We start from the raw sequence: 26,485 nt of genomic DNA on the forward strand, positions 1-26,485 counted from the left end.
AAATTTGCCTCAAGTTAAGTAAGAATTATGATTGAATGTCAGTAAGTTTCTACCTCAGGAGATGTAATAAAAAGTGTCAATCCTCTCCATTCCCCCACCCTGACTTTGAGGCAGTTCCTGCTGTGATCAGGAGCTAGGCTGTGGGTATGGACCCTTTGAACCCCATTTGCTCAGACATTTAAACTAGTCCCACCTTGGGAGGAAGGCTGGAAGCTATAAAGAGAAATTCTAAACAACATCTAACTAGTCTCTATTTTTTGACATCTGAATTTAAAAGAAAGTCTCAGCCACAGAGCATAATTATTTTATCCCTAATTTCAGCAGCTTTTAAGACACAGACCCTTTAAACCATAGTGGCTGCAGTCAGACCCAAAGCAAAGGAAACCTTGGGCTCAATACACAACTTCCTTTAATAAACTGAGCTGCCCTGACAATCCCCCATAAGATTGCCACTTGCAGTTTCACTACTTTATGCAATAATATCACATCCACAATTTCCACAGCTTGATATGTCACACAGAGGATGTTTAACAGTTCTTTCATATCATTTACATAAGATTTTAAAAGCATTTCTGATGACATCACAAGCTCATTCTCAAAAATCTATTAATTGATCTCAACTAAAAGGCAAAAACATAAAAAAGGTTATTACTGTAACAGAAATAAAAAATTGCAGCTAGCCATATGGCGGGCTTGGAAAGAATAAAGGTAAAGGGTAAGTATGTGCATTTATGAAACCAATGGAAAAGCCAAAGTTTTAGTTACAGATGGTTGCCCTGGATAACGTTATAGCAGCATCATGTTGCTTCTAGAACTCTCTTATGTTCCCAGGATTCAAAACATATAAAAAAAATTCCTTTGGAAAGCATAAAACAATTTAAAAAAAACACTTCGGAATTTGAGATTGCTAAAACTGCTAGGTAGACAGAAGGAAAATATGCACAATAAAAAATTGAAAATGAATTTGGAGGCAAATGGCTATTGTTTTGATTCCTGAAGTAAAGAAGGTAGGTCTCTCCCTCTTGGAAGCACACAAGAGAACCTCTGGGAACTAAAGGACTCAGCACAGTTCTGACATCAGGAAAATTTTACATTGCCTGTGGCAAGTTTCAAGAATGGCTTGAAATAAAAAAGTAAATACTAAATACAGCAAATGGATCTGTGATGGTAGAATGCAGAATGAGAAGGAAACTAAGGTCTGGGTTTCCATAACTTTTTATAGCCTTTTATGAAAAGTTGGAATTGGCACAAATTTCTGTCTCTCAAATAGCAAAGTAAATCTGTGAGTCAGGTGAGGCCACTAGGGAACACACTATCAGGTTCACCTGTTATCAGATTAAGTAACAATGTTCTCTAAAGTGAATTTGAATTGCATGATATATGGGAGGAATCTGAGTGATTAAGAGATTGGGATTCACCAAGAAAATCTTTTTTTTTTTTTTCTTTTAAGAGAGGGAGGTGGAGGGCAGGGCAAGAGGGGGTAGGGAGAGAAAGAATCATAAGCAGGCTTCACACCCAGTACGGAGCCCAACAGAGGGCTCAATCTCACAACCCTGAGATCATGACCTGAGGCGAAATCAAGAGTTGGACACTTAACTGACTGAGCCACCTTGGATGCCCCACCAAGAAAATCCTTCTTAAAGGCCCTCACGTCATCAAAAGAAACATTGTTTGGTTGTGTTGGGGGCCTATTTGAGCCAAAAAAAAAAAAAAATCCATAGCATTCAAATCACTCTTCTAAAATGAATGTTTTGAAATGTTAAATATTTGAGTAAATAACAACATTTCATAACATAAATAATTTCAAGGCATGCAATTTTAGTTCAACCAATGGTTCTTAGAATTTAATTATTCATGGAGGAAAAATGATCCATGGGGTTTTCTTAAATCTTGGTGTTGGGAGACAGGATACAACATTTCCCCATTACTTCTCTTCAGTCTTAATTGCTTTGCCAGACCCAAAATATTACAAATATAGCCATATCCATAGCTAGTTACTATTCAATCCTAAAACATTTCAGTAAAAGGTACACAATGAATACTGAGTTCACAAGTGGAATTAGAAATGTGGTTGTTCATACAAGTGTGTGTTAATATCACTAGATGCCATTATGATGCATTAGTGTGTAAAACACAATCATTCAGGGGCTCCTGGGTGGTTCCATCGGTTAAGTGTCTGCCTTCAGCTCAGGTCATGATCCCAGGGTGTTGGGATCAAGCCCCACATCGGGATTCCTACTTGGTGGGAGTCTGCTTGTTTTTTTCTCCCTCCGCCCCTCTTCCAACTCAAGCTTTCTCTCTCTCTCTCTCAAATAAATAAATTAAATCTTTAAAAAAAACCCACACACACAATGATTCAAATGGGAGACCTGTATTCTACATCTAAATTCACAGATTTTATAGTTCTTAGTGAAAATCTGACACCATTACAAAGAAGTACAAAGAGGTAGAACACGAGGATTTACTACTAAGTGGTTAACCCTCATACAAACTCAAGGTTCCATGATGAACTTGATGCAAAGGCTACTGGTAATCTGCATGACCTGGAAGAAGGATGGGCAAAACAGCTAGAAGAAAGCCAGCAAATGATTTTCATAAGGCTGGAGAAAATATAAAGGATGGAGAATTAAAGAACGTGACCTTGAAAAGGAAGAAAATAGGATGGAGGTGGCGAGTCATATCAGTGAAATAATTCAGTAAGTGTGAGGAGGAGCTTGCCAGAGCTTTTCTGATAAAAGAGCAACATCACGTAACCCACAGAAAAATGATGGAGCACTGAAGTAACAGTAATCGAAAGCTATTGTACAGCAGAGTGACCCACCTGATCCCAGCCTGGAATAGCCAGTCTACCTCTTTGTAAAATTGATGGACAAGAAGCTTATTATATGAGTAAACATACAGGGGGTAGCTTCAGGGATTGGAGAGCCAATAAGAAGGAAGGGGACTTAGTTAGTTATGAAAATCTAGAGAGAGGAGGGAACCTGGGGGTAGGGGACAAGAGGAGAGAGAGAGATGGAGACAATGAGCAAAAGGGATAACATCTGACCCAGAGAGAGGAAAGAAGGTAGGAAATTGCTTTGTGTTGATAAAAGACTTTGTAAGATTATGAAACCAAGCAACCCTTGCTTCAGGGTTGGAGATGGACCCAGATGAGAAGGCGTGGCCAGGATTGGAAGAGAGGCTGTTCTTCTCCAGACCCCATCTCTTTCAGGGCCCTAAGAGCTCAAAAAGGTGCATGACAGAAGCCTGCTAGGCTCAGCAGGGTTTCATTTAAATGGTGTGGGGGGGGGTGGGCACCAGCTATGAAGGCCAGGACAAGGTGCATGGAGGCTGAGGCTAGAGGGTAGTAGGACAAGTCAGATTTCTGAGCAGATGCTACACTCTAGGAAATAACTGGAGTGGTGGGGTTCAAAGGTAGATGAAGTCCCATGTGAAGAAGAAAAAACTTAAGATTTACCCCAGTAAGGTGCTACTATCAATGTGGTATCCCTGGAATGTATAAACAAGTGACTACTGGGTTATTAAATTCATGCAGGGTGAAGAAGAAGCAAGTGACATGGAAAAGGGTAAAAAGAGAAGAAACTCAGTGATAATAAATATGTCTCTCATCCCAAAGAAGGAAAAATCAGAGTGCTCCAGTGGAATGGATTTCTTTGGAAGACTGGCTACAGTTGGACATTTCCAAGTGCATGTTGATGATTGCTCAATAGATTCTGAGAAAACCATTATCCATCCAGTTCCACAGACCTATCAGGTCTCCCTACAACCTCCTCACTCTTATTACCAGGTGCCCTTAACCTAGCCAGGTATTTGAATGGACTGGCCTGGGAACCACTTCCATCCTGAGGTGGTATTATTTTTTGTATACATTTTGGTACCTATTCTTCTTGGAAAGGAAAAGGCCCTTTGCTCTTTTAAGTTCTTCTGCATAATATCCCACATTATTAAACTTCCATTTAAAAAAAAACAGTAGAGGGGCGCCTGGGTGGCTCAGTGGGTTAAGCCGCTGCCTTCAGCTCAGGTCATGATCTCAGGGTCCTGGGATCGAGTCCCGCATCGGGCTCTCTGCTCAGCAAGAAGCCTGCTTGCTTCCCTCTCTCTCTCTGCCTGACTCTCCGTCTACTTGTGATCTCTGTCTGTCAAATAAATAAATAAAATCTTTAAAAAAAAAAATAAAAAAATAAAATAAAAAAAACCAGTAGATTCCAAAAATCATTAACATTTTTTGATTTGATTACTTAGATGATTTAATTCCACAATACCCAGAATTTGGTCTACTGATACTTAGGAGATCAGACAAGTATATCTAAGCCAACAGTAGCCACTAGCTTCTTTGGAGCACAGGATCAAATGAACAAATATCATATAGTTTTTCACGTTCCCAACTCCCAAATTGTGTGAATATTACTAATGATGGGACTGAGAGTAGGATTGACTTTCCCTTATTTGGATTTATAGAATAGTTGGGCAATCAGATATATATATCAGATATATTCCACATTATACACTTTGGGGTTTCCAAAGGCAAAGTGTCATCATTCAATTGCATCATGATTTGTTTCAAAAGCAGAGTGCTGACCCATGGGGCTAAATGGGGAAACTGTGACACTGAGGAGAACTTCCAGATGGAATTATTTCTACTATATGCTTGCTTTAATTAATAAAACTAGATTCTTTTCAAGAAAGGAATTATTCTTAAAGAGCTAGGATCTCAATCACAGGTAATTCCTGCAGAAATTCTAGGGAGGGAAATTAACATTCTGGAAGAAAACACCCTCTGTCTCCTAAGTGTCTTTCTTACCATCTGTTTTCTCCTTTCATTACTTCTCTTTTATAAGAAATTCAGGAAGGCAGGAAGCCCCTATCTTTCCATATCCCTTCCCCTTTGTTTTGCTTTTAAACAAAGAAGTGAGTCCTCAAAAGCCTAGCTTGGGCCATTTCACACAATGCTGGCTATATATCTGCTGGTCTGGAAACTAAAAACCAAAAGCTAGTTATGGCCCCACTGAGGTCCAAATTTAGTACACATCAAAGCAGAGAAACCCTGAAAATACTGATCTCACCTTCTCCCCCACAGACACTTGGCACTCCCCTCTCAGGGATGCCGAAAGCATCAAGAAAGCCTCATCCATATATATCATCTGCCTCAAAGGAGAGGCTCAGTCCTGTTTGGAATATATACTATTGTCAAAATTGAGCTGAAGCTACAATGCCATGAAATTCTACAATGCCTTCTGCTTTCTGAAGGAATCGCATACATGTAATTTTATCTAAACAAGCAGTTTATATGAAGGTTGAAGAAGTTATCTGAGACACAGTGGACTTTGCTGAAGGAGGCTTGAGAGAAATAAACCTGGTTGGGGTGCTACCAAAGCCACTGGCACATTTTCCATTTAAAAAACACTGCATTTATGGGAGCCTAGGAGGCTCAGTTGATTAAGCATCCAACTCCTGATTTCAGCTCGGGCCATGATCTTAGGGTCCTGAGATTGAGCCCCACATCAGGCTACACACTGAGTGTGGAGCCTGCTTAAGATTTTTTTCTCTCCCTCTCCCTCTGCACCCTCCAAATAAATAAATAAATAAATCGTTTAAAACGATTTTTAAAATTTATTTATTTGACAGAAACATTGAGAGAGGGAACACAAGCGGGGAAATGAGAGGAGAAGCAGGCTTCCCGCCCAGCAGGAAGCCCAATATGAGGCTCGATCCCAGGACCCTGGGATCAAGACCTGAGCCAAAGGCAGATGCTTAACCACTGAGCAACCCAGGCACCCCAATAAATAAATCTTCTTAAAAAACCATTCCACTTAAAAATCCAAATGTATGTTAGACATTTTTCTCCACACTACTCTACGTGGATCATTTCTCTTTGGCATTTCCAAAAGCTTCTTTGTGCTTCCCTTCCTCTTACTTGTAATGCATTCTCTTCCCTGTCCTTCAAAAAATTCACTTTTGAAATATGACCGGATAGAAGTCATTGAGCTTTTGACTACATACGTTAGTCATCCCAGGAGTATTTTCACTTTCAGGATTACCCTGTCGAAGGGAATGATAAGCTGTGGAGTCAATTTACGTTATGCCAGCTTCACTTAAATAGAAGAAGTATTGGTAGGGTCAGAGGTCTTCCTAGCACTGACAGAATCCTAATGCTTCTGCCTGCAGCTAACACATGACGCATGAGTAGCAAGAGTGTTTCTAAGTAGTCTGTCTTTAAATAGTGCAGGTAATTACTATTGTTTAGTGATCACTCACTATATGCTGGGCGCTCTCCTCAAGGCTTTACCTGTTTCAACACATTCACTTTCATGTGCGCACGTACGCGTGCATATACACGCGCGCGCGCGAACACACACGTCTATGAGGTAGGTACTACAATTATTCCCATTCTACCATAAGGAAACTGAGGTACAGAGAGGATAAAGTAATTTGCCTGGGGTCTCACAACTAGTAAGTGGCCAAGCTGGGATCTGAGCCCAGATGGTTTGTCCCCAGAGCCCAGACTCTGAAAATCCTCTAAAGGACTGACCAAGGACACTGAGTCTCATGCAGAAGACACGCCTATTCATTTACTAATTTCTCTACTTGAAGTCAAACAAGATGGAGCACTCACCCTCTGGTGTAACTGGTCCAGGTCCGGTCAGTCTTCACAGGAGAGGGCTTCCCCACCAGGCAGTACGGGCCAAGGAAAACACAATGAATGCAGAGTGAGAAGGCTTGGACTCAAGCCCAGCTCTGCCAGTCACTAACAGTGATCTCTCAAAAGCCACTCAACCTCTCTGTACCTCTGTGTCCTCATCCATAAGACAGTTTTTGATTCTCCCTATTTATGGGGCAATTCCACAGTCCCTCCTGTGAAGAAATGGAGCCCACTTTCCAAATTCCTTTTCTAGGTAGACAGTGAATTCAGAGCACAACGTGGGATCAGAACCCAGACTCCTGAAGCCAAAAGACACCATGGGACAGAAAGGGGTGGAAGCAGGCAAAGAAAATGGCATAAGAAACTCATAAATAGGGAGACAAAACCCAACTTTCATCAGTAATACAAGAACTAGAAGGAAAGCAAGTGAAGTGTTGAAAACAACACTGAATGTAAAATTAGCATGGGTGAAAAGCAATGCATTAATCAGAGCTTATTATTTCCACCTCTATTGTAAAAGAAAATTCATGATTAGCTTGAGAGAGACCCAGGGCACAGTGGGGCAAAGCCTTTTCTCCCTTTGATCCAAACCCTTTATCTGGAACCTAACTTTGGTAATTTAATCACTCCTTCCTGGCCCATGCTCAAAGGCAAACGTCTTCAACTCCAGGCCTTTCTCAGGCTATTACCAGTCTAAACCAGTCAATGATGTCTCCATGCCCTGCTCTGGGTCTCAAATCCATTTAGCCTTGTCTGTCGGACATTCCACTCTGTCCTAATTGGGCCCATGATCTGTTTTCACATGTGCTGGGGCTCCATGCCTCGCAGTCTCGAGGGCCAGAGGGTCCCTCCCTCCTACCCCTTAGCACAGCTTTAGGAAGTACACTCCCTAGGTTCAAATCCCAGCTCTTCCACTTAGCATGGTAATCTGAGATGACAATGTGCCCTCAATGTGCCTCAATTTCTCACGCCTCAGATATAGGCAATAATGAGAGCTGACAGACCTATACATAGTACATATATACTTGGGGGTTCTATCAATAATTAGCATTATGTGTTTCAGATCCATATCACCCAGGAATAGAATCTCCGTACACCCTGCTTCCTACCACCAATTAACTTTCTGTGGTGTATTTTTCCTGCTGGAAAAAAAGAACCTACACAAAAGGATTATCATCCTCACCATCTCTGTATTCCCTACAGTACATGTCCTAAAGATGGAAGATATTCAGTAAATAGTGCGCTGAAGTACCATTATCAGAAGCTCTAAATCAGACAGTACCTCTGTCTGAAAATTCAAGCACATTATTATTTGTAGTTGGCAATAAGGTTTAATGGTGGCTTGAGTTTACTTTCCAGCAAACACAACAACTAAAGCAGACAAAAATTCATTATCAGGAACAAAATTGGCTTTTTATCACTAAAACATGTATCAAGGACAGAAAAAGATAAAAAATACGAAAGTCAGTTTATGCCTAAACTGAATAGCAAAATTTCCATTAAAGATCAGATGAAAGTGACAGTAGGGAATGTGAAAGGTGAAGGAAAGAAAGGTTTTTAAATATTCCAAGATACTAAACAAGGGAAAAATGGATTTATGAAACTTTGAATAATGCCCGAGAGAAAAATTAAAGATGTGATTCCAAGATTCCACCACCAGCCAAATACATAACTATATATATTTGCTTTTTCCCTTTGCCTGAACCACTCTCAGAATCTTGATGACTTAGTCTCTGGCCACCTTCAGGTGTCTGCTTAAATGAGGCCTCATGAAAAGTCTTCCTTGGTGACTCAGTATGAAAGAGTGTCCACAGCAAATGTCACTCTCCAGGCCTTAGCCTGAACTTGTCACCTGCCACATTATATATATATCTATCTATCTTCTGGTTTCTTGGTCTCTCTCCAAACACTGAAGAACATAACCACCTTAAAAGAAGGAGCTTTGATCCAGGCTGTGTCCTGTGCTTGAGAAATTAACTAGAAAACGATGGATGTTCCATAAAAGTCTGCTTATGAATAATTCATTTAATATAAATGTTAGTAAATATGCATGTACCATGTTAAAAGTCGTGCCTGGCACAGAGGGGGCCCAGTGAGCTATTTTCAGGAAGAGGAGTGGTATTCCTCAATTCTTTTTTTTTTTTAAAGATTTTATTTATTTATTTGACAGAGAGAGAGATCACAAGTAGACAGAGAGGCAGGCAGAGAGAGAGGAGGAAGCAGGCTCCCTGCTGAGTAGAGAGCCGGATGAGGGGTTCGATCCCAGGACCCTGAGATCATGACCTGAGCCAAAGGCAGAGGCTTAACCCACTGAGCCACCCAGGTGCCCCTCCTCAATTCTTTTCGATGGTTTAGTAACAAAGGTCTTCTTTCTTGGGGGCTGGCTAAAGTGGGAAGAATTAGATAAGAGGGTACAGGACACAGTTCTGAAATCTAGGAGTGACAATGTTTACTTTATTGGTGGGGGGCACTGAGAGCTCCTGAAGTGCCCTGTAATACAGCAGGGTCAAAAAGCAAGCTTTCGTGGCCCTGGGGGGCGGAGGGGAGGCTAAAGACATGGAAAGGAAGGCAAGGCTGGGACTAGGATAGCGGGGATAGAGAGACTGCATGGGAACCCAGCAGGCTCAGGGTGTGTCTCGACAGTGAGCAGAAGTACAAGGTATGGCAATGACTTAGTTCACTTTCTTACCTAAATCAACCTTCACTTTGGCAGGCTCCAGGATCTGAGATGTCAAAAACATGATGCCACCAGGCCTGTATAGAAAAAATAATCCAGGCTTACCTGAAGCAATTGCACATTACGGTGTGTGTGTGTATGTGCATGTGCATTCTGTGTTGTCTGTATTATTTGGGGGAAGCCAATTCTAAGGGGCTTTTGTAGAAAAAGAATCATGATGTTGATCCTCTTACTTCTGAGGGCAGTCAAGGGACGAGAAGATCCTGCGTCTTTCTTAAGACAACTATAACCTCTCACCTGAACGACTGCAAAGGATGGGACGACCAGCCTCGTGGGCTTGCCCATGACTGAGGGGCTTCCAGGAGGCAGGCCGTTCAGCGTTAGCTAAAACCAGCACGGGTTAGCTGCCCTACCAGCTCGGCACCCTCCAAATGGGTCTGTGTTTGTTCACCTGCCGTTCACACGGCCACCAGAACAATCGTTTCAAAACAAAAACTTGATCTCATCACCTCTGACACCCAGTCACATAGTCAAAACCGCTAAGTGGCTCTCTTGCTCTTCAAGCAGATTTTAGCCCTCAGCTGGGCCTAAAAGGCCCTGTGGGATTGGGCCTCCACCTTCCCCCCCAGCTTCATTTCAGACTCTCGCCACAGTGACCTGTCAGTGGCTCACATGCGGGCCCCTGTCCCACTGCGGGGCTCCACACCTGCTACCCGCCCCCCTGTAGGCATAGAAGTGACTCCCGCCCTCCTTTGCATGGTTCTCTCATGCCTTAGCTCCATCATTGTCCTTTTTCAGGGGAGTTTTTCCACACTCCCCTCTTCTGAGCCTTCCCGGGGTCACAGCTACCACTGCCAGTGCCCACCCTGCCCTCTCAGTGGTGATCAGCATACCCCGAGAGCTACTCCCTGCAGACACCTGTGACTTTCTGTGCATTGGCTTTGGTCAATGCACAGGAGACACTCCCCTACACATAGGCTGGGACTGGAGGAGGGCGGGCAGCAGATGGGAGCCAGCTCAGGTAGGCTTTGGGGCCATGACTGAGAGTCCAGATGTGATTCTAAGCTCAAGGGGAAGCTGGGGAGAGGCAGGAGCTGATTACATTTGTCAGAGGTTACTCGGGCTCCTATATGGAACCTAGACTGTGAAAGGGCAGGCAGGGAAGCAGAGAGAGACCGGAACCAGAGGAGAAGTGAGGGAAGTAGGAAGGAACCATGGTGGAAGTGGCTGTTAGCACAATAGTTAGAGCCTTCAAGTGTCGGTCCACTCCAGAACAGTGGCTCACCTGAGAAGGCTCCCTGAAGCCGGCTTCATTCCAGATGGTTCTTGGGAGAGGATTAAAAATCTACTCTGTGTGTGTGTGTGTGTGTGTGTGTGTGTGTGTGTGTGTGTATGAAGTAGGGATAAACATAGAGTACACAACAGATACACAGTTTATCTGTAGTACTAACATGTCATGATGGGGAGGCAATTAGAGAAAAGTCTAAAGGAGAGGGACAATGAGAAAAAGTTTGAGGAACACTGTTCTAGAATGTCAGACAGACTGCAGGCTCCTTCTTTAGACCATCGGGTGGCTCTTAAGCTGGCCTGGGATGGCCCCTGGCCTCCTGCACCAATAGTCCTAAAGCAGCCCTGTCCCCTTATGTTTCCTTGGAGCCGTACAGACACTGACTAATTCACCTTCTCACGGGGAAGATGGTCTAGTAAGATACGATGGTCCATTTGCAAGTCGGCCTTTCTAAACACAGATCCTCCTGTTCGGACACTCCAGAGACGAGCAAGCAAAGGAAGGAAGGTTTGGGAGTTAATGAGGGGAATGCAAATACAGTGCATCTCGGCGAGATCTTTGGTCTTATGATTCACGTTCCTCTTTCGGCCAAGACTCCATCTACCTCTCTCCTGAGGAATTCCTATGTGTCTAGCAGAGCCCAAGCACAAGTGTCCTGAAAACCCAGGGGACAAAGAATTCCCTCCTTTGAGCATTCTGAGCAAAACAGGAGTAATGTCTACTCTTTTCTGAGCACTTGCGGCAGGCATTATGTTTACCCGAGTCTCTTCACTTAATCCTCCCTCTGTTAGTCCCATTTTATAGATAAGAAACTGAGGCTCAGAGAAGACAAAGAGCTCGATGGATGTCTGAAAGCAGCAAAATCACAGAGTGGAGGCGCCACACCCAGCAACCCTTTAGCCTCAGACTATACATACATTATTGTATTACTCACCCAAGTATTATAAGCAATAGTTCACGTGCCCCTTTCCTCCGTCACTCCCAGCATAAATTTATGACCCAGGCCAGGGGGTCATGAAACACGAGCTTTACTGTGAAATCCTGTTGTATAACTTTGGGATATTCTTTACTGAGACTCAGTTTCCTCAACTATAAGCAGAGACAATAAATGCCTACCTCATAGGTTTGTTGTCGAGATAAAATGAGATATAACTTTTAAAGCACTACCACGGTGTCTGGCACATAAAGGCCCCTTAATTAAACAAGTATGGATTGAGGGCCTATGAGATACCAGAACTTAGGATGGACACAGGCGATAAGGAAATAATAACACACTAGGAATTTCATATATTTTGGCTGCTTTCACTTCTGGAGGGCAGGGATTCTAGGTTATTTAACACCAATTTTTTGCAGTTCAACCATGTCTAGCACTAAATAGGCACTCAAGAGTTTTTTTAGTGATGAATGATGGTGGTTTACAGAGTTTTAGACCCTAAGTATTAGAGATCATGAATGACTGTGCCAAGTTAGTGGGTTATCATTTCTCAAAATCACTGAAAGTAGAGCACAAGGATACCACACCCAGAACTGTATGCATTCGATTCATTTAAGCATAGGGCTACCACTAAAGGACATTTACATAGCAAAATACAAAATACATTTACATAGCAGAAAGGGGCACTATAACCTGAACAATGCAATCGCACTACTGGTTATTTACCCCCAAGATACAAATGTAGTGATCTGAAGGGGCACATGCACCCAAATGTTTATAGCAGCAATGTCCACAATAGCCAAACTATGGAAAGAACCTAGATGTCCATCAACAGATGAACGGATAAAGAAGATGTGGTATATATACACAATGGAATACTATGCAGCCATCAAAAGAAATGAAATCTTGCCATTTGTGACAATGTGGATGGAACTAGAGGGTATTATGCTGAGGGAAATAAATCAATCAGAGAAAGACAATTATCATAGGCTCTCCCTGATATGAGGAATTTGAGAGGCAGGGTGGGGGGTCTGCGGGGTAGGGAAAGAAAAAAATGCAACAATATGGGATCGGGAGGGAGACAAACCGTAACAGACTCAATCTCACAAAACAAACTGAGGGTTGCTGGGGGAAGGGGGGTATGGAAGAGGTGGTTGGGTCATGGGTTTTGGGAAGGGTATGAGCTATGGTGAGTGCTGTGAAGTGTGTAAGCCTGACGATTCACAGACCTGTACCCCTGGGGCAAATAATGTATTATATGTTAATAAAAATAATTTTTTTAAAAAAGCAATAAAATATCTAATAATAGTCAGGAAGTGGGAAAAGGAAACAGCAAAGAAGTTTCAAAGCTGTTAATCTTTCCAAAAAAGGAAGCCGATTGATGCTCTCCAAAGAAGAAAATTCATAAAAATAGCACAATTAATGACAGTGACTCCAGCTTTTTAATACTTTTCATGCTATTTTAGCCATAAAGAGACATTTTTCAAGAAATAATTATCTTGCTCCAGCTCTTTGAAAAATACCGGTGGAATTTTGATCGCAATGGCATTAAAAGTATAGATTGCTCTAGGCAGTATAGACACTTTAACAATGTTTATTCTTCCCATCCAAGAGCGTGGAATGGTCTTCCATCTTTTTGTGTCTTCTCCAATTTCTTTCATGAGTGTTCTGTAGTTCCTCGAGTTCATATCCTTTACCTCTTTGTTTAGGTTTAATTCCCAGGTATCATATGGTTCTTGGTGCTATAGTAAATGGAATCGATTCTCTAATTTTCCTTTCTGTATTTTCATTGTTAGTATATAAGAAAACCATCGATTTCTGTACATCTACTTTGTATCCTGCCACATTACTGAATTGCTGTATGAGTTCTAGTAGTTTGGTGGTGGAGTCTTTTGGGTTTTGGAGCAAATAATCCTAAAATTTGTATGGAATGAGAAGAGACCCCGAATTGCTAAGGAAATGTTGAAAAACAAAAATAAAACTGGCAGCATCACGTTGCCGGATTTCAAGCTTTACTAAAAAGCTGTGATCACCAAGACAGCATGGTACACATTGTACACATACGCATAAAAACAGACACATAGACCAGTGGAACAGAGTAGAGAGCCCAGATATGGACCCTCAACTCTATGGTCAAATAATCTTCGACAAAGCAGGAAAAAATATACAGTGGAAAAAAGACAGTCTCTTCAATAGATGGTGCTGGGAAAATTGGACAGCTATATGTAGAAGAATGAAACTCGACCATTCTCTTACACTGTACACAAAGATAAACTTGAAATGGATAAAAGACCTCAACATGAGACAGCAATCCATCAGAATCCTAGAGGAGAACATAGGCAGTAACCTCTTTGATATCAGCCACAGCACCTTCTTTCAAGATATGTCTCCAAAGGCAAAGGAAACAAAAGCAAAAATGAACTTTTGGGACTTCATCAAGATCAAAAGCTTCTGCACAGCAAAGGAAACAGTCAACAAAACAAAGAGGCAACCCACGGAATGGGAGAAGAGATTTCAAATGACAGTACAGACAAAAGGTTGATATCCAGGATCTAAAAAGAACTTCTCAAACTCAACACACACAAAACAGATAATCATATCAAAAAATGGGCAGAAGATATGAACAGACACTTCTCCAATGAAGACATAAAAAAGGTTATCAGTCACATGAAAAAATGTTCATCATCACTAGCCATCAGGGAGATTCAAATTAAAACCACATTGAGATACCAGCTTACACCAGTTAGAATGGCCAAAATTAGCAAGACAGGAAACAACGTGTGTTGGAGAGGATGTGGAGAAAGGGGAACCCTCTTGCACTGTTGGTGGGAATGCAAGTTGGTACAGCCACTTCGGAGAACAGTGTGGAGATTCCTCAAGAAATTAAAAATAGAGCTTCCCTATGATCCTGCCATTGCACTACTGGGTATTTACCCCAAAGATACAGATGTAGTGAAAAGAAGGGCCATCTGTACCCTAATGTTTATAGCAGCAATGGCCACAGTCGCCAAACTGTGGAAAGAACCAAGATGCCCTTCAACGGACGAATGGATAAGGAAGATGTGGTCCATATACACTATGGAGTATTATGCCTCCATCAGAAAGGATGAATACCTAACTTTTGTATCAACATGGATGGGACTGGAAGAGATTATGCTGAGTGAAATAAGTCAAGCAGAGAGAGTCAAGTATCATATGGTTTCACTTATTTGTGGAGCATAAGAAATAACAAGGAGGACATGGGGAAATGGGGAGGAGAAGGGAGTTGAGGGAAATTGGAAGGGGAGGTGAACCATGAGAGACTATGGACTCTGAAAAACAATCTGAGGGTTTTGAAGAGGCGGGGGTGGGAGGTTGGGGGAGCCAGGTGGTGGGTATTAAGGAGGGCACATATTGCATGTGGAGCAGTGGGTGTGGTGCAAAAACAATGAATTCTGTTATGCTGAAAAGAAATTTTAAAAAAAGAAATAGTGTATCTTGAAACAAGGTACATTTATTTGAAGTTTGACTATCCCTTAGTTTCAGCTCAGTTTTTCAAATTGCCTAAAAAATTTAAAAAATTATTTTTGTTATAAATAGCATCTCTATTCATTTTTATAAAAGTATTTCTATCTAAATATCCACCCAGATAGAAACATAGGTATAGATGGATAGATGTCTGAAATTATGTTACCTAAGGTTAATGGGAACTGTAGCATTTGAGATGATTTTTAAAAAATTCTCATCTTTGTAATTTTTTGCCTTATTTGAATCTTGACAATCAACATACATGATTTTTTTTTCAAAGATTATTTATTTATTTATTTGTTTGGGAGAGAGAGAGAGCAGAGAGGGAGAGGAAGAGGGAGAAGCAGACTTGCCACTGAGTGTGGAGCCAGATGCGGAACTCAGTCCCAGGACCCCGGGATCATGACCTGAGCCAAAGGCAGACACTTAACAACTGAGCCACCTAGGTGCCCCAACATAGGTGATTTGTTAAAAGTCCAAGTAGAGAGATTATGGAATACAAAGTATGATGGGAATATGGATCATTGCTATTTCCTTCTTTGTACTTTTTTGTATTTTTCACATTTCTAAAATGATTTTTAAAATGGCTTTACAATCACAGATTCTACAGACCCTACATTCATGATTGTTTCTTTCCTTTTAAGCTAGACTCCAAAATATATAGAAAATGTGTTTTTTACTTATGTTGCTGATGGGGTCTTTAACATGACTTGAGAACCCAATCTGCAAAGCAGAAAAGACTGGATTCTTTTGAATGCTCTTTATAAAAGTAATAACAAACAGAGAACTAATTAATGGTTACATATATGCTTGCATTTTTTAAGGTTTTTACAAAAAGAATGAGAGATTATGAAAGAGATTACAAAAATTGTCATATTGGACTACGTCTGATGGAGTCTTTAAGGCCAGGATTTCAAACTAAGTGGTTTTCCTTGTCCATTCTTGTTTAAGACATGATTAATGAATGTAAACATCTGCTTGCTGTGATAAATGACAAACTAGAATAATCCAGTTCTTACCCTCTAATTAAGAATAATAATCTAAAATACACAAATGGTTACATAGCTATAAAAAGGGATGTGAGATGTCTTGGGGAGTGGGGAATAAAACATCTGAGCTACCTATTCAGGTCTCACAACAGGTAACATGGTAACATCTTTTTCCTTTATAAAGGTTTGGGAAAAGAGTAGGATTCTGATTTCCTCCATAAAGTAACTCGAGAAGCCTATTTAGTTTCATGTAGCCTTGAAATTTAGACAGTAGAATTCAGCGTCCCCTGGGTTTTGCATGCTTATGTTAATATTACAGAAAGTTTTTTTCAATTCAGTGAACCACCTGGATGTGAAATGTTTAATCACTGTCAATAACAGTTTAGAGAATAGAAAGTAAATTTTTGTTTCTCTCTCTGAAAATGTCTTCTCTCAATGATAAGTTATAGCCTATGGGTGTGGTTTTTTCATATAAAGGAAGAAAAATGTTATAAAATCATTATTTGTCAAGTGCTTTAACTTCTATTGCATTCTGTCAAGATGTGGGTTAGCATTTTTCTAGTCTAGGACTGGTCAAAATTCATAAAGAAAATGATGGGATCTTAGATTTAAAGAAAACTTTGAAATTATCCATTCCCTCCCAACTGTGGATTCTCTCTTTCACTAGAACCTTTGTGAATGACCATCCAGTCTCAACTCAAACTCTTAAATGACAAACTGTTCTCTAGCCCACAAGGAAACCTCATGGCCTTCAGACAACTATAAATATAAAAAAGTATATATAAAAAAATTCCCTTAATCCCAGGCAAAATCCATTTCCATTGCTACCTTCCCACTGGTGCTTGTCCTCACTTGCAGAACTTGTAAACCCCACTCCCCTCCTGTCCAAGGTCCTTTAAACACCGGAGACATCTTCTCATCCTGACCCCAGTCTCTTCAGCAAGCCCTCAGATGGAAGCACTTCCATTCTCAAAAACCCCGCACATCACCCGACTGTTCATTAGTGCATCAAAACCTTATTACAAAGCAGCGCCCGCACTTAAAGAAGAGTTCCTCAAAAAAAATGCCGAAAGTTGTTCCAGGATCACAAATACAATTCTTGCAATGGTCACTTTAAATCCTTAGATGAACACCTCTTAAATGGCTAGATTCTATCTTACTACCTCTTCGTCTATCTTGAATGTCAGTTTCCTCTTCACCATGTTTTTCTGCCTTTGCAATTTTAAAGACCATTCTTGTATTACTTTTGGTGGCCAGCCCCTGAAACTGATTTGGGCTACCTCAACAAAAATAGAGGTATCTCCAATTTCATGAAATTCATGGATTTCTGATTTCATGAAACCAGAGTAAGGGTAGAAAAGCCAAGAGCAGGAGGTGGAGCCTTCCAATGGCCTCTGGGGCAGGCCCTTCCCTGGAGTACTTCCCTAACTGCCACTTAACTCCACTGACTCTTAGTTACTGCCATCCTTCAGTCCTAAACTCTCGTTCTTGGGGAACGGAATCCAACTGGCCCAGCTTGGGTCAGATTGCTATCCTTAGTTAAGTAACCCTGACCAGGGACATGGTCTTTGGTATATGAAGCCCATACTTATATATTGGGGTCATTTTCAGAGAAAGGAAAATGGATGTGAAGACAGATATCCAAAATCACTGTACTTCTAAAAAGGAAAGTAATTTTCAAAGATAATTAATCTGCTTCTTTGTATTTCTCCCTGTGTTTTCCTCAGATATCAGAATTGGTGTTCATTGCATCAGAAAAGGTCAAAGGCAAAGGGGGAAAAAAGAGAAATAGCCTGAGAATATTTCTGGGTTTTGTTTTCCAAAATCCCAAATGCTTAGAAGAACATAGAGAATTTCTCAAAGGCGGTAATAAAAAAGGAATGAAATGTATGGACATGCAGAGCCCTGGAGCGACATGGAGAATTATCTCCCACCTGCTGTTGGAAAAGGAGGGAGGGAGGGAGACTTATGAACCCAGGAGGAGGGAGGAGCAGCCCTTGTTTCCTGGCATTGTCTCCAGGGAGGCTATAACCTCCCCCCAACCCCCAGAGCTGTGTGGGCAGGGGGGACATCTAGGCAGAAGGAACCATAAGAAATGTCACCAAGGGGCGCCTGGGTGGCTCAGTAGGTTAAAACCTCTGCCTTCGGCTCAGGTCATGATCCCAGGGTCCTGGGATCAAGCCCCACATCGGGATCTCTGCTCAGTGGGGAGCCTGCTTCCCTCCTCTCTCTCTGCCTACTTCTCTGCCTACCTGTGATCTCTGTCAAATAAATAAATAAAATCTTTTAAAAAAAATGGGTCACCAAATTATTTTTGTGGCCCAAGGATGACCTGGACCTCTGTTTGCCCAGTGAGTTACATGAGCAGAAATACAGCACCATGGTGTTAACCTGTGTGATCAGATACCTCAGTGACCAGAGGGTCCCCTCCACCAGGGCTGCTGCACTGTGCCAGCACCCTGGAACCTGAGACACCGCAGGGGGATGCTGGGACCCTACGCAGTGCTGAGGGTAAGTCTGCTACCTTTCCAGAAGGAAGAGCCTTGAAGCAAAAATGAATCTAATTTGAAAAAAAGTTAAGAGATGAGATACTTCTTATATACCTGTGTTAGAGGGAGATTCTCACCTGCTATGCTTGCAGAGAAAAGATAAGAGCAAAATAAGAACAAAGGCATTCTGCTTCCTCTCTCTCTGTGAATCTGTCCTCGTCCTTCTCAAGTAGCAGCATTTGTGCATCATACACTTCTTATAGTATTAAAAGCCCTCTTCTATAAACATCGGCTTAATTTTTTCTAATCCTCTTATTTATGACCTTAGTTTTCCTGATGTGATTCCCCCGGGTCCATACCATACCTCTCTATAAGTGTAGTCTCAGACTATCTACCCTTCTCCCCTCTCCTGTGTCTTCTGTCCTTGTTGGATGGGGTTTGAGCACAAGATGCCTATGCAACCAATTTGGAGCCTTCAGCCACATTTCCCTTTCGCTGTGTCATTTGCCCAATTTGTGATCATGATATCAGCATCATGCTATCTGTTTAAAATTATTTATTTTCTTATATTAATTACTTTGCATGAGATCTCTCCTCTTAACAAATTAAGTACACAATACAATACTATTGACCACAGATACAGAATGTTGTTGTTCTTCTTAACAAATTCTGCTTCTGTTAAGGTCTTAAATCTAGCTAATAGTGAGCAATGTGGCAGCTATTAATATGTTTTAACCAAAAATGGGGGAAAAAATGTAAGAAGACCAAGGCCCAAAAACTTAAGTCTGAGAGTGGCGTCCTGTCCTTTCATTTTTGTAGCTGGCAGGGCTGTTCTTTCCTGAAGAGAAGTTGAATGATGTCATAAACAAAGCCCAGGGAGTCGGGTGACCTGAATCTATTCTTGGCTGTGCCACTGATGGTGAGTGACCTTGGGCAAGCCACTTTCTTATCTCCCCATCTCAGTTTTCTCCACTGTACAACTAAAAAGTAATAATAATAATATATCTTGTCACCTACCTAGAGAATAATTTGGGTACAAGAACGATAGGGTAAGAAATTGGGTAATGCTTGAGAAAACAGTAAGGTTTTGTTTTAGTTTTTCAATCTGCCGCAGTTTCCCTTATGACACTAGGGTGATCAGAGAGTTTCGGTTCTTCAAATAATCACGAAAATTAAAATTGATCTATGTTTTCAGAGCTTAAAAGGAACCAGCTTAAAACAAAGCAGAAAGGGACTCTAACATAAGGACAATGCTTACCATTACGTGCAGCACGTTCTATTCACATTTACTTCAATGGGGATTAGGTGGGTCAGAAAGAAGGCAGTTGGGCTCCAGTAGGTAGAAAGCAGAGGATGCCATGGCAGAGACAGAGATAAAAGGAGATGAGGACACTGGTAAATGGGGACAGGACAGATGCCAATTCTGTAGATGAATCCATTTTGTGCAGACCTGTGGGCTTTTAAAAAATTATTTGCAAAGCTTTCCAAATATGATTAGGCCTAGAAAATTTTCTAAAGTGGTTGTCTTTATCCAAAAAGAGAAAGAGTAATCATGGTAATGCCTAAAAAAAGCAACTCTTCCTTTTCACTAAATCCATACCCAGAATACTGCACTATATTTATGGTTTATACTGCTTTGAAAGTTTAACAAATTTCAAAGCCAGGAATGTTCTCTGTGGTTTACTAGGGCAGACAGAAGGTGGAATGCAATCCCAACAGGTAGCATAAATCTACCCAGATTCCATTTAGAGCCATACCTTTATGAAAACATATGAACCTCTCTGAGCCCTGAATTGCTCACGACAGATAAAACCCAACTCCCCCCGTGCACAGAGGTACCTACTGATGGATTAGGTAACTGAGGGAGGGAGCTCATTTCTCCTGCGTTAAGAACAGGAGAGGAAATTTACCTGCTGCCTGCCCTTTCGAATAGACTTGGAGGACACTTGTCTCTAACTAGAACACCAACAACTTATAGGGACTCCATGGCGTGATGGTGAAAAATAGGCTTTAATAGTACTTGCAGGGCTAAGCCCCCAGGGAGGGGCTTCCAACCAGTGAACAGATCAAAGCAGCAACACACCCTTTGGAAAGGGCAATGAAGACTGTTCTCATTGCCTCCTGGGGACTGAACACATCTAACATAACGTTTGCCCAGTGAAATCTCACACAGGAGAAAGATCATTAAGTGCTATGACAGCAACTGTCATTCCAAAATACTTTCCCCATCCTAGCTCAGCCATCTTCACAACACTGAAGAGCAGAAAAGCTGCTCTGGAGTACTGGAAGAAATGGGGACACTGGAAAGAGCACTCGGGAAGCAGGAGACAGCACGGAGACCATCCCCCTGCTGCTCAGAAGGGTCTGCCCCTAGCCACAGATGATGAAATTCTTCCAGAGAATTTCGTTGGAACTTCATTTGTCCAAATGTCAAGGTTTGGGAAACTTTATGGTTTCCTCTAATGACCATGGTGAGCAGATCACCAGAGGGAGCCTCTCTCCCTAAGTGGACAGGTCCCCCCCATGCCCCACCTCTCTGAAACATCTGTATTTTTCCTTCCACATTTCACAGGGGAAATCACACAGAAAGTCTCTGAGCTGGCATGAGTGTGGACATCTGGGCAAAAACAAGGAAAGCCTACCTGAGAAGAGCAGCCAAGCACTGCCGTGTTGGGTGGCTTACTAGAGACTGGGACTCAGGTCATCTCCCGGTCTCTGCTGCTGCTTTCATAGAAACATGCTCTGGAACACTCCTCCTGGCATAATAGCACTAGCCCCTTCACGCTAGCCACATAGTGGTGCTTCCTGCACCACTTCGGCCCTATCTACATTCCCCACTCCACTTCTGGGGGATCTGCGACTTGTCCATGAATGCCCAGAGGCTGATGACCAACATGAATGTGAAAGTCTTGCCTATCCAACCTTTGCTGCTGTATAAGTCCACTCAGAAGGTTTATCGCAACACCCAATGCCATCACCAGGGACATTCAAACTGCACCCCAGGAAATTCATCAGACTGCCACTGTCTGTCCTAACACCACCATCTAAGGACACTGTAAGCCCAACATTTGGAAACCTTATCAACCAACTGTTCTCTGGACTCAAAAACTGGGTGTATAGTTAGTTCTAACCATTAGAAATGGGTTCTGTCTCCATAGAAATGCTCCCCCCCCACACTAAATGCCTGATTGCTTGCACCATAGAGAGGCCATGTAGATTGCTGAGCTAGGCGCCTTACTCCCACCTTTATCACTGTCTCCTGAAATAACTGTTTAACTAGACTGGCTGAGTCCCAGAACCAAGACACTGTTTTAATGAGATGGGGCAATGCGTTTAAATTTGTCCTTTTCTGTTTTCTCATCCCTGTTCCTTTTCTCTCTCTTTCTCTTCCCACCTCCCCCTTTGTAGATCTCTCGCTTTGCAAACCTGAATCTCTCTAGAGCTATATATCACCTTGGCTTTTGATAAATGAAACTTCTTGGGGAAAAACATGAAGTTTCAAAGGACAGAATGAGGTATATCAAACTATGCTACCTGCCCCCCCCATGCTTCTTTGGCATATGTATTAGTATGAGCTAATGGCCATTGAGATCCAGGAAGATGCAGTAAAAGCTATAAAAAAAAAAAAAGTGCTTAAGCTTTCTTTTTGTAAATGAAATGTACATTATAAAGGAAATTTCCACTTGTAAAAAGTGTCTCCTTTTCCCATGCCAAGAAAAGGAGCATTCTTAATAACTCTTATTAATAGAGAAGGCATAGACTTAAATCTGTATAGTAAACTTTACTAAGCAACTCTGGTTTAACCATACTTTTCTTGGGCACCTTCTCATAACTTGCCTCCCCCACCCAGAAGCCCCAAACTCCCTTTCTTTGGCCCAAAATGATGTTTAAGCCCATATTCTCACCACCCTTTAGAGTTACTCACGTCTGGGTACATGTTAATAAATTCCGTTTTTCTCTTGTTAAAAAAGAAAGTCCTGACTACCTCCAAAATATCCCCCACCATAGCCTGTGACTCAGAAGACCAAGGTAAAAAAAGTATTTAATTTGAAAGATGTTTGTCTTTACTTAGGATCTATGACACTGCAGAAAGGAGAAATAGGCACAGCTCTAATAAGAGGGAACACAATACAGATCCGTTTTGCTTAAGGTAAGGAAACGGATGAATTGCCTTTAAAAAGCAAAAACAAAAACAAGATTAAAAAAACCTACCCAGTTCTTGTTTCCTGCAGAGGTGAATTACAGAGGTCATTTCAAGGTAATGGTAAGATAATGGTAAGGTGAGGTAAGGCCCAAAGGGAAGACCAACTCCTTATCCCCTGCCCCCCAGACCCATATACTATGGCATCATATCACCAAAGCCTAAAGATGTACAGAAATACACATTATACTGGGGCATGCTTTACATGTAGCCAAAGAACTTGAGAAACGTTAAGTGGGAGGGAATGGCCCATTTCCTAAGAGCTTTGGTTTTATATGTTGACAAGGTAAGGAAGTTTGTAGCCTTCTTTCCATCTTTCTACTTAGGTAATTATTATGTTACAAGCATACAGATGACTGCTTTGTCAGCACTTCCGCTCAGATGCTAAACACAGGGATGTTCCAACTCCCTCACAAGGCCAGCCTGTTGGTGCAAGCTCGTATTTACTCCATGAGGATACAATTCCCATGATTTAGCATCTCTACAAGATCAAGCAAATCAGATTAATGGCTGTAACTCTGTCAACACACAGGCTGAGACCTGCTGAGAATAAAGCTGATTTTTAACACAGAGACTATAAGCCTCTGAAAATAATGGCTTCTGTTAAGACAAAGTCCCAACAAGAGAGTATGAGTAACCCCTAGACATGATTTACCAAGACTGGAATCACCATATATTATTAAATATCGCTGTGAATTTTCACAATTATACAAGTAAAGTTTGAATTTAAGAAACCATTAAAGGCAAAAACCATCTAAAACACACTGATGCTTGAGATCACATGCTCTGAGTCCCAAGCTTTAACAAAAAACTGTCTAAGAAGACACTGAGAGGACAAGGTCTATGATAAGAAATAACAAGGCTAAGAAAGAGAAAGAGCAGATATAAAAGAACGGAAAGAGATAGAGACAAAGAGACAGAAATCAAGCTGGCAAACCAGAAAATCTTCTGCATCTCAGGACCAGCTTCCTCGAGAAGACATTACAGTGTGGTCATGGCTCAGTTATGCCAGTCAAAAGTGCTCATTTTTGCTTATGACTGTTTCTGCTGGGTTTCCATCCCATACAACCAAAACGTTCCTAACTGATACAATTGACGGGATCCTCTAAATTCCAAAGTATCCCCGGAAAGCTGATAAGACTGTTTACTTCTCTTTCTAAATGGGAAAACAGAATCACATCAGTAATGCCTGCTGTTTTCTACACTGGCAAAGAGAAATATATTATTCTTAGAGAAGAAAAATATTGTAAAACACAAGTTCTTCCATGCTGGCAAGTTAAATTTTCTTCAGTTCCCAGGGATATTTGAAGAAAAGCAGTTTTGCTTCTCCTGGGCAGAAGCCAGCGCATTCACTAGTGATTCTGGAAAAAGCACAATTTACCAAGTCAGAGCACTGAACAGCCAAGGAGAAAGGAGCTGCCTAGGACAGGCCCAGACGCCCAGAAATCTTCTCTAAAGCTGCATTTTTAATGCATCTGAAAAGAGCTTGCTAAGCACTTGTGCAGCTTGGTAAGAGAAATGTCTGTCCAAACACAGCTGGCTTCAATCAGTGCTACTCCTCCAAGATGGAGCCCTGTGAGAACCTCAGGACTTGCCATCTCCCCATGAGCACTTCCATGAGCATCAGTTTTAAGACCTAAGAGGGAAGGAGAAAGACAACAGGAGGGCGGAATGCACATTTAGGGACAGAACACTAGCCTTCATTATCTTTGTTGGCAAGTATTATCAAGAACAATTACCATTCATTCCCCACTTACTATGTACCAGGAACTACTAATCATTTAACTATATTCTTTTAATCCTTCCAACTTTCCTCATGAGGCAGGTAATAGTATTTTATAAATAAGAAACTAAAGTGCAAGAGAGTAAATAAAATGCCAAAATTACTCATCTAGTAAGGGGTTCATCCAGGATTTGAATTCATGTGACAGGTTTTGGGTTTAGCCATTACGATAGACTGTCCCCCAATTATTATCCTTTGTTTCCCTCCATTGAGGCCACTCCTCCTTCATTCCTGCAGTATATCTAAAGGCTCTGTATTCACTGGTCCTACTATTGGGCTATAAGCACACCACTGGGAAAAAGGAGACTAATGGTATGTCTCGCCAAGACTGAAACCTCTAAACACTTTTAAAGCAGTATCTTCCACAATGACAGTTAATCTGGTATGCAACTCTCCACTGTACTGTTTTCCCCTCCTGAAAAAGGGTTAATAAATCTGAAACTCAAGTGATCTTGTAGTAAGCCCTAGGAACAGCCAAGCAATGGCTGTTCAATTCCAGTTCTGTGCTCAATACTACCCACAATAAGATAACCCAACATAAGTCTCTCTCCCAGGGACTTGGATGCCCCAAGGTGACAGGGCCCATGATGCTCATGCAAACACGGATTGTGCTTTAGTACACAGCTGGAGCCACTGTGGAAGAAAGTCAGATGCTAAGCTAGTTCACCTGGTCCTCTTAAAGGCTTGGGTCTGGACATTCCCCTCTGCAGGGCTGAATCACCCATACTGCACAGGCCTGGATCACAGGTCCTGGACTCTGCATTCAGCTCATCTGAGTGTGGGACTGGCTGCCAATGTCAAACTCTCTCTAGTCCGCCAACAGCAGTGTGAATGATGAAAGGAAAGGGTTTTCTGTGGCGATCGCAACTGCAAATAGGAATAAGGAAACTGTCCCCATTCACATCCCACTCCCAGCTCCTTGGCCTTGAGTTACATGAGGAATTGGCTCTGTCCGGCCTTAGGGGACAAGGGCACTGCGTGTTATTTGGGGGAGTCAGCACTTACATGCCTGAATAGAGTCTGCCTTTGCAGAACTTGAAGAGCTCTGATGGAAGAAGAGAAATGTTGATGGTGATGGTCGTGGTGAAGATGTTGATGAAAGAAGAAAACGGTGATGGTGAATGTCACCTACAAATATAAGCACAAAGCAGCAATAGATATCCTTCTAGTTATTGCCAATCCCCATCACGAAGCAGCTTCCGTTCCCAAAACAGCCCCACTAAGGTACTTCCCCTATGAACTAAACACGTTCAGCTTCAAAACGAAGCGCTGCATCCCTCCCTTCCCCGCCGGCCCTTCCACCCTTCCTGTGCCAAGCTGGGAAGGAGACTGCACTGGCAGGTCACGGGCGCTGGGACCTGAGAGTTAACGACAGTTCTGTAGTGAGGAGCGTTAGGGTGACCCGGCAAGCCCCATTAACGCACTTCGGAACCGCTTGGTTGGGGAGCTTGAGGAACGGACGCCGAAGAGGAAGAAGGTAAGGTAGCGGGGCAAAACAGATTTGGTGCCTCCTTCCGAGAGCCCTGAGGCCCCGAGAGGCGGAGCAGGCAGCCTGTGGTCGGGAGGGAGAAGAGGCGGAGCAGACCACCGGCAGGACAGACAAGGCTCGCTTTACCTGACCAAGTGCAGCAGCCAGCCGTAGCGGCTGCAGCGAGGATGCTGCGCTGGAGTCCAGAGCCAGAGCCCAAAGCCACCGCTGCGCCAGGCTTCGCCGAGACCCCGCCCCTTCCCCGCCTCCTTCCCCGCCCCTTGCACCGAGACCCCGCCTCCCTAGCACGCGCCCGCCCGGCAGGCTGTTTGGGGGAGGTGAGCCGTGGATTGATCGGCAGGGCTAACGACCAATAGAAACGTGCAGCGGCGCCAGGGGCGACAGATGGCAAGGAGGAGCGGGAAGGGACGGCGCCCAATCAGCAGCGGAGCCGCTGGGCCTGGCTCGGGCGCCGTGAGGTTATTGGGCAACTCTAGCCCCGGCGGCTG

The 26,485-nt window shown here is 42.4% G+C and overlaps 1 protein-coding gene across 2 annotated transcripts in view; it reads right to left on the reverse strand.

The window, feature by feature from the left end:
• FMN1 (formin 1) overlaps nucleotides 1-26,266 on the reverse strand; it is a 406,533-nt gene extending 380,267 nt beyond the window's left edge. Inside the window, exons 1-3 of one of the 2 annotated variants that reach the window (XM_032856917.1) lie at nucleotides 26,124-26,266; nucleotides 25,514-25,636; nucleotides 9,330-9,394 (exon numbers count right to left, since the gene is read on the reverse strand). In XM_032856917.1, coding sequence (XP_032712808.1) covers nucleotides 9,330-9,394; nucleotides 25,514-25,515 — 67 coding nt within the window. In that variant the 5' untranslated portion in view covers nucleotides 25,516-25,636; nucleotides 26,124-26,266. The remainder of the gene's footprint in view (nucleotides 1-9,329; nucleotides 9,395-25,513; nucleotides 25,637-26,123) is intronic. The other variant, XM_032856919.1, reaches the window with a different exon arrangement.
• Nucleotides 26,267-26,485: the final 219 nt, after the last annotated feature.

The sequence above is a fragment of the Lontra canadensis genome, unplaced genomic scaffold, assembly GCF_010015895.1.
Source record: "Lontra canadensis isolate GAN:19392208 unplaced genomic scaffold, GSC_riverotter_1.0 scaffold12, whole genome shotgun sequence".
NCBI classification, from domain to species: Eukaryota; Metazoa; Chordata; class Mammalia; order Carnivora; family Mustelidae; genus Lontra; species Lontra canadensis.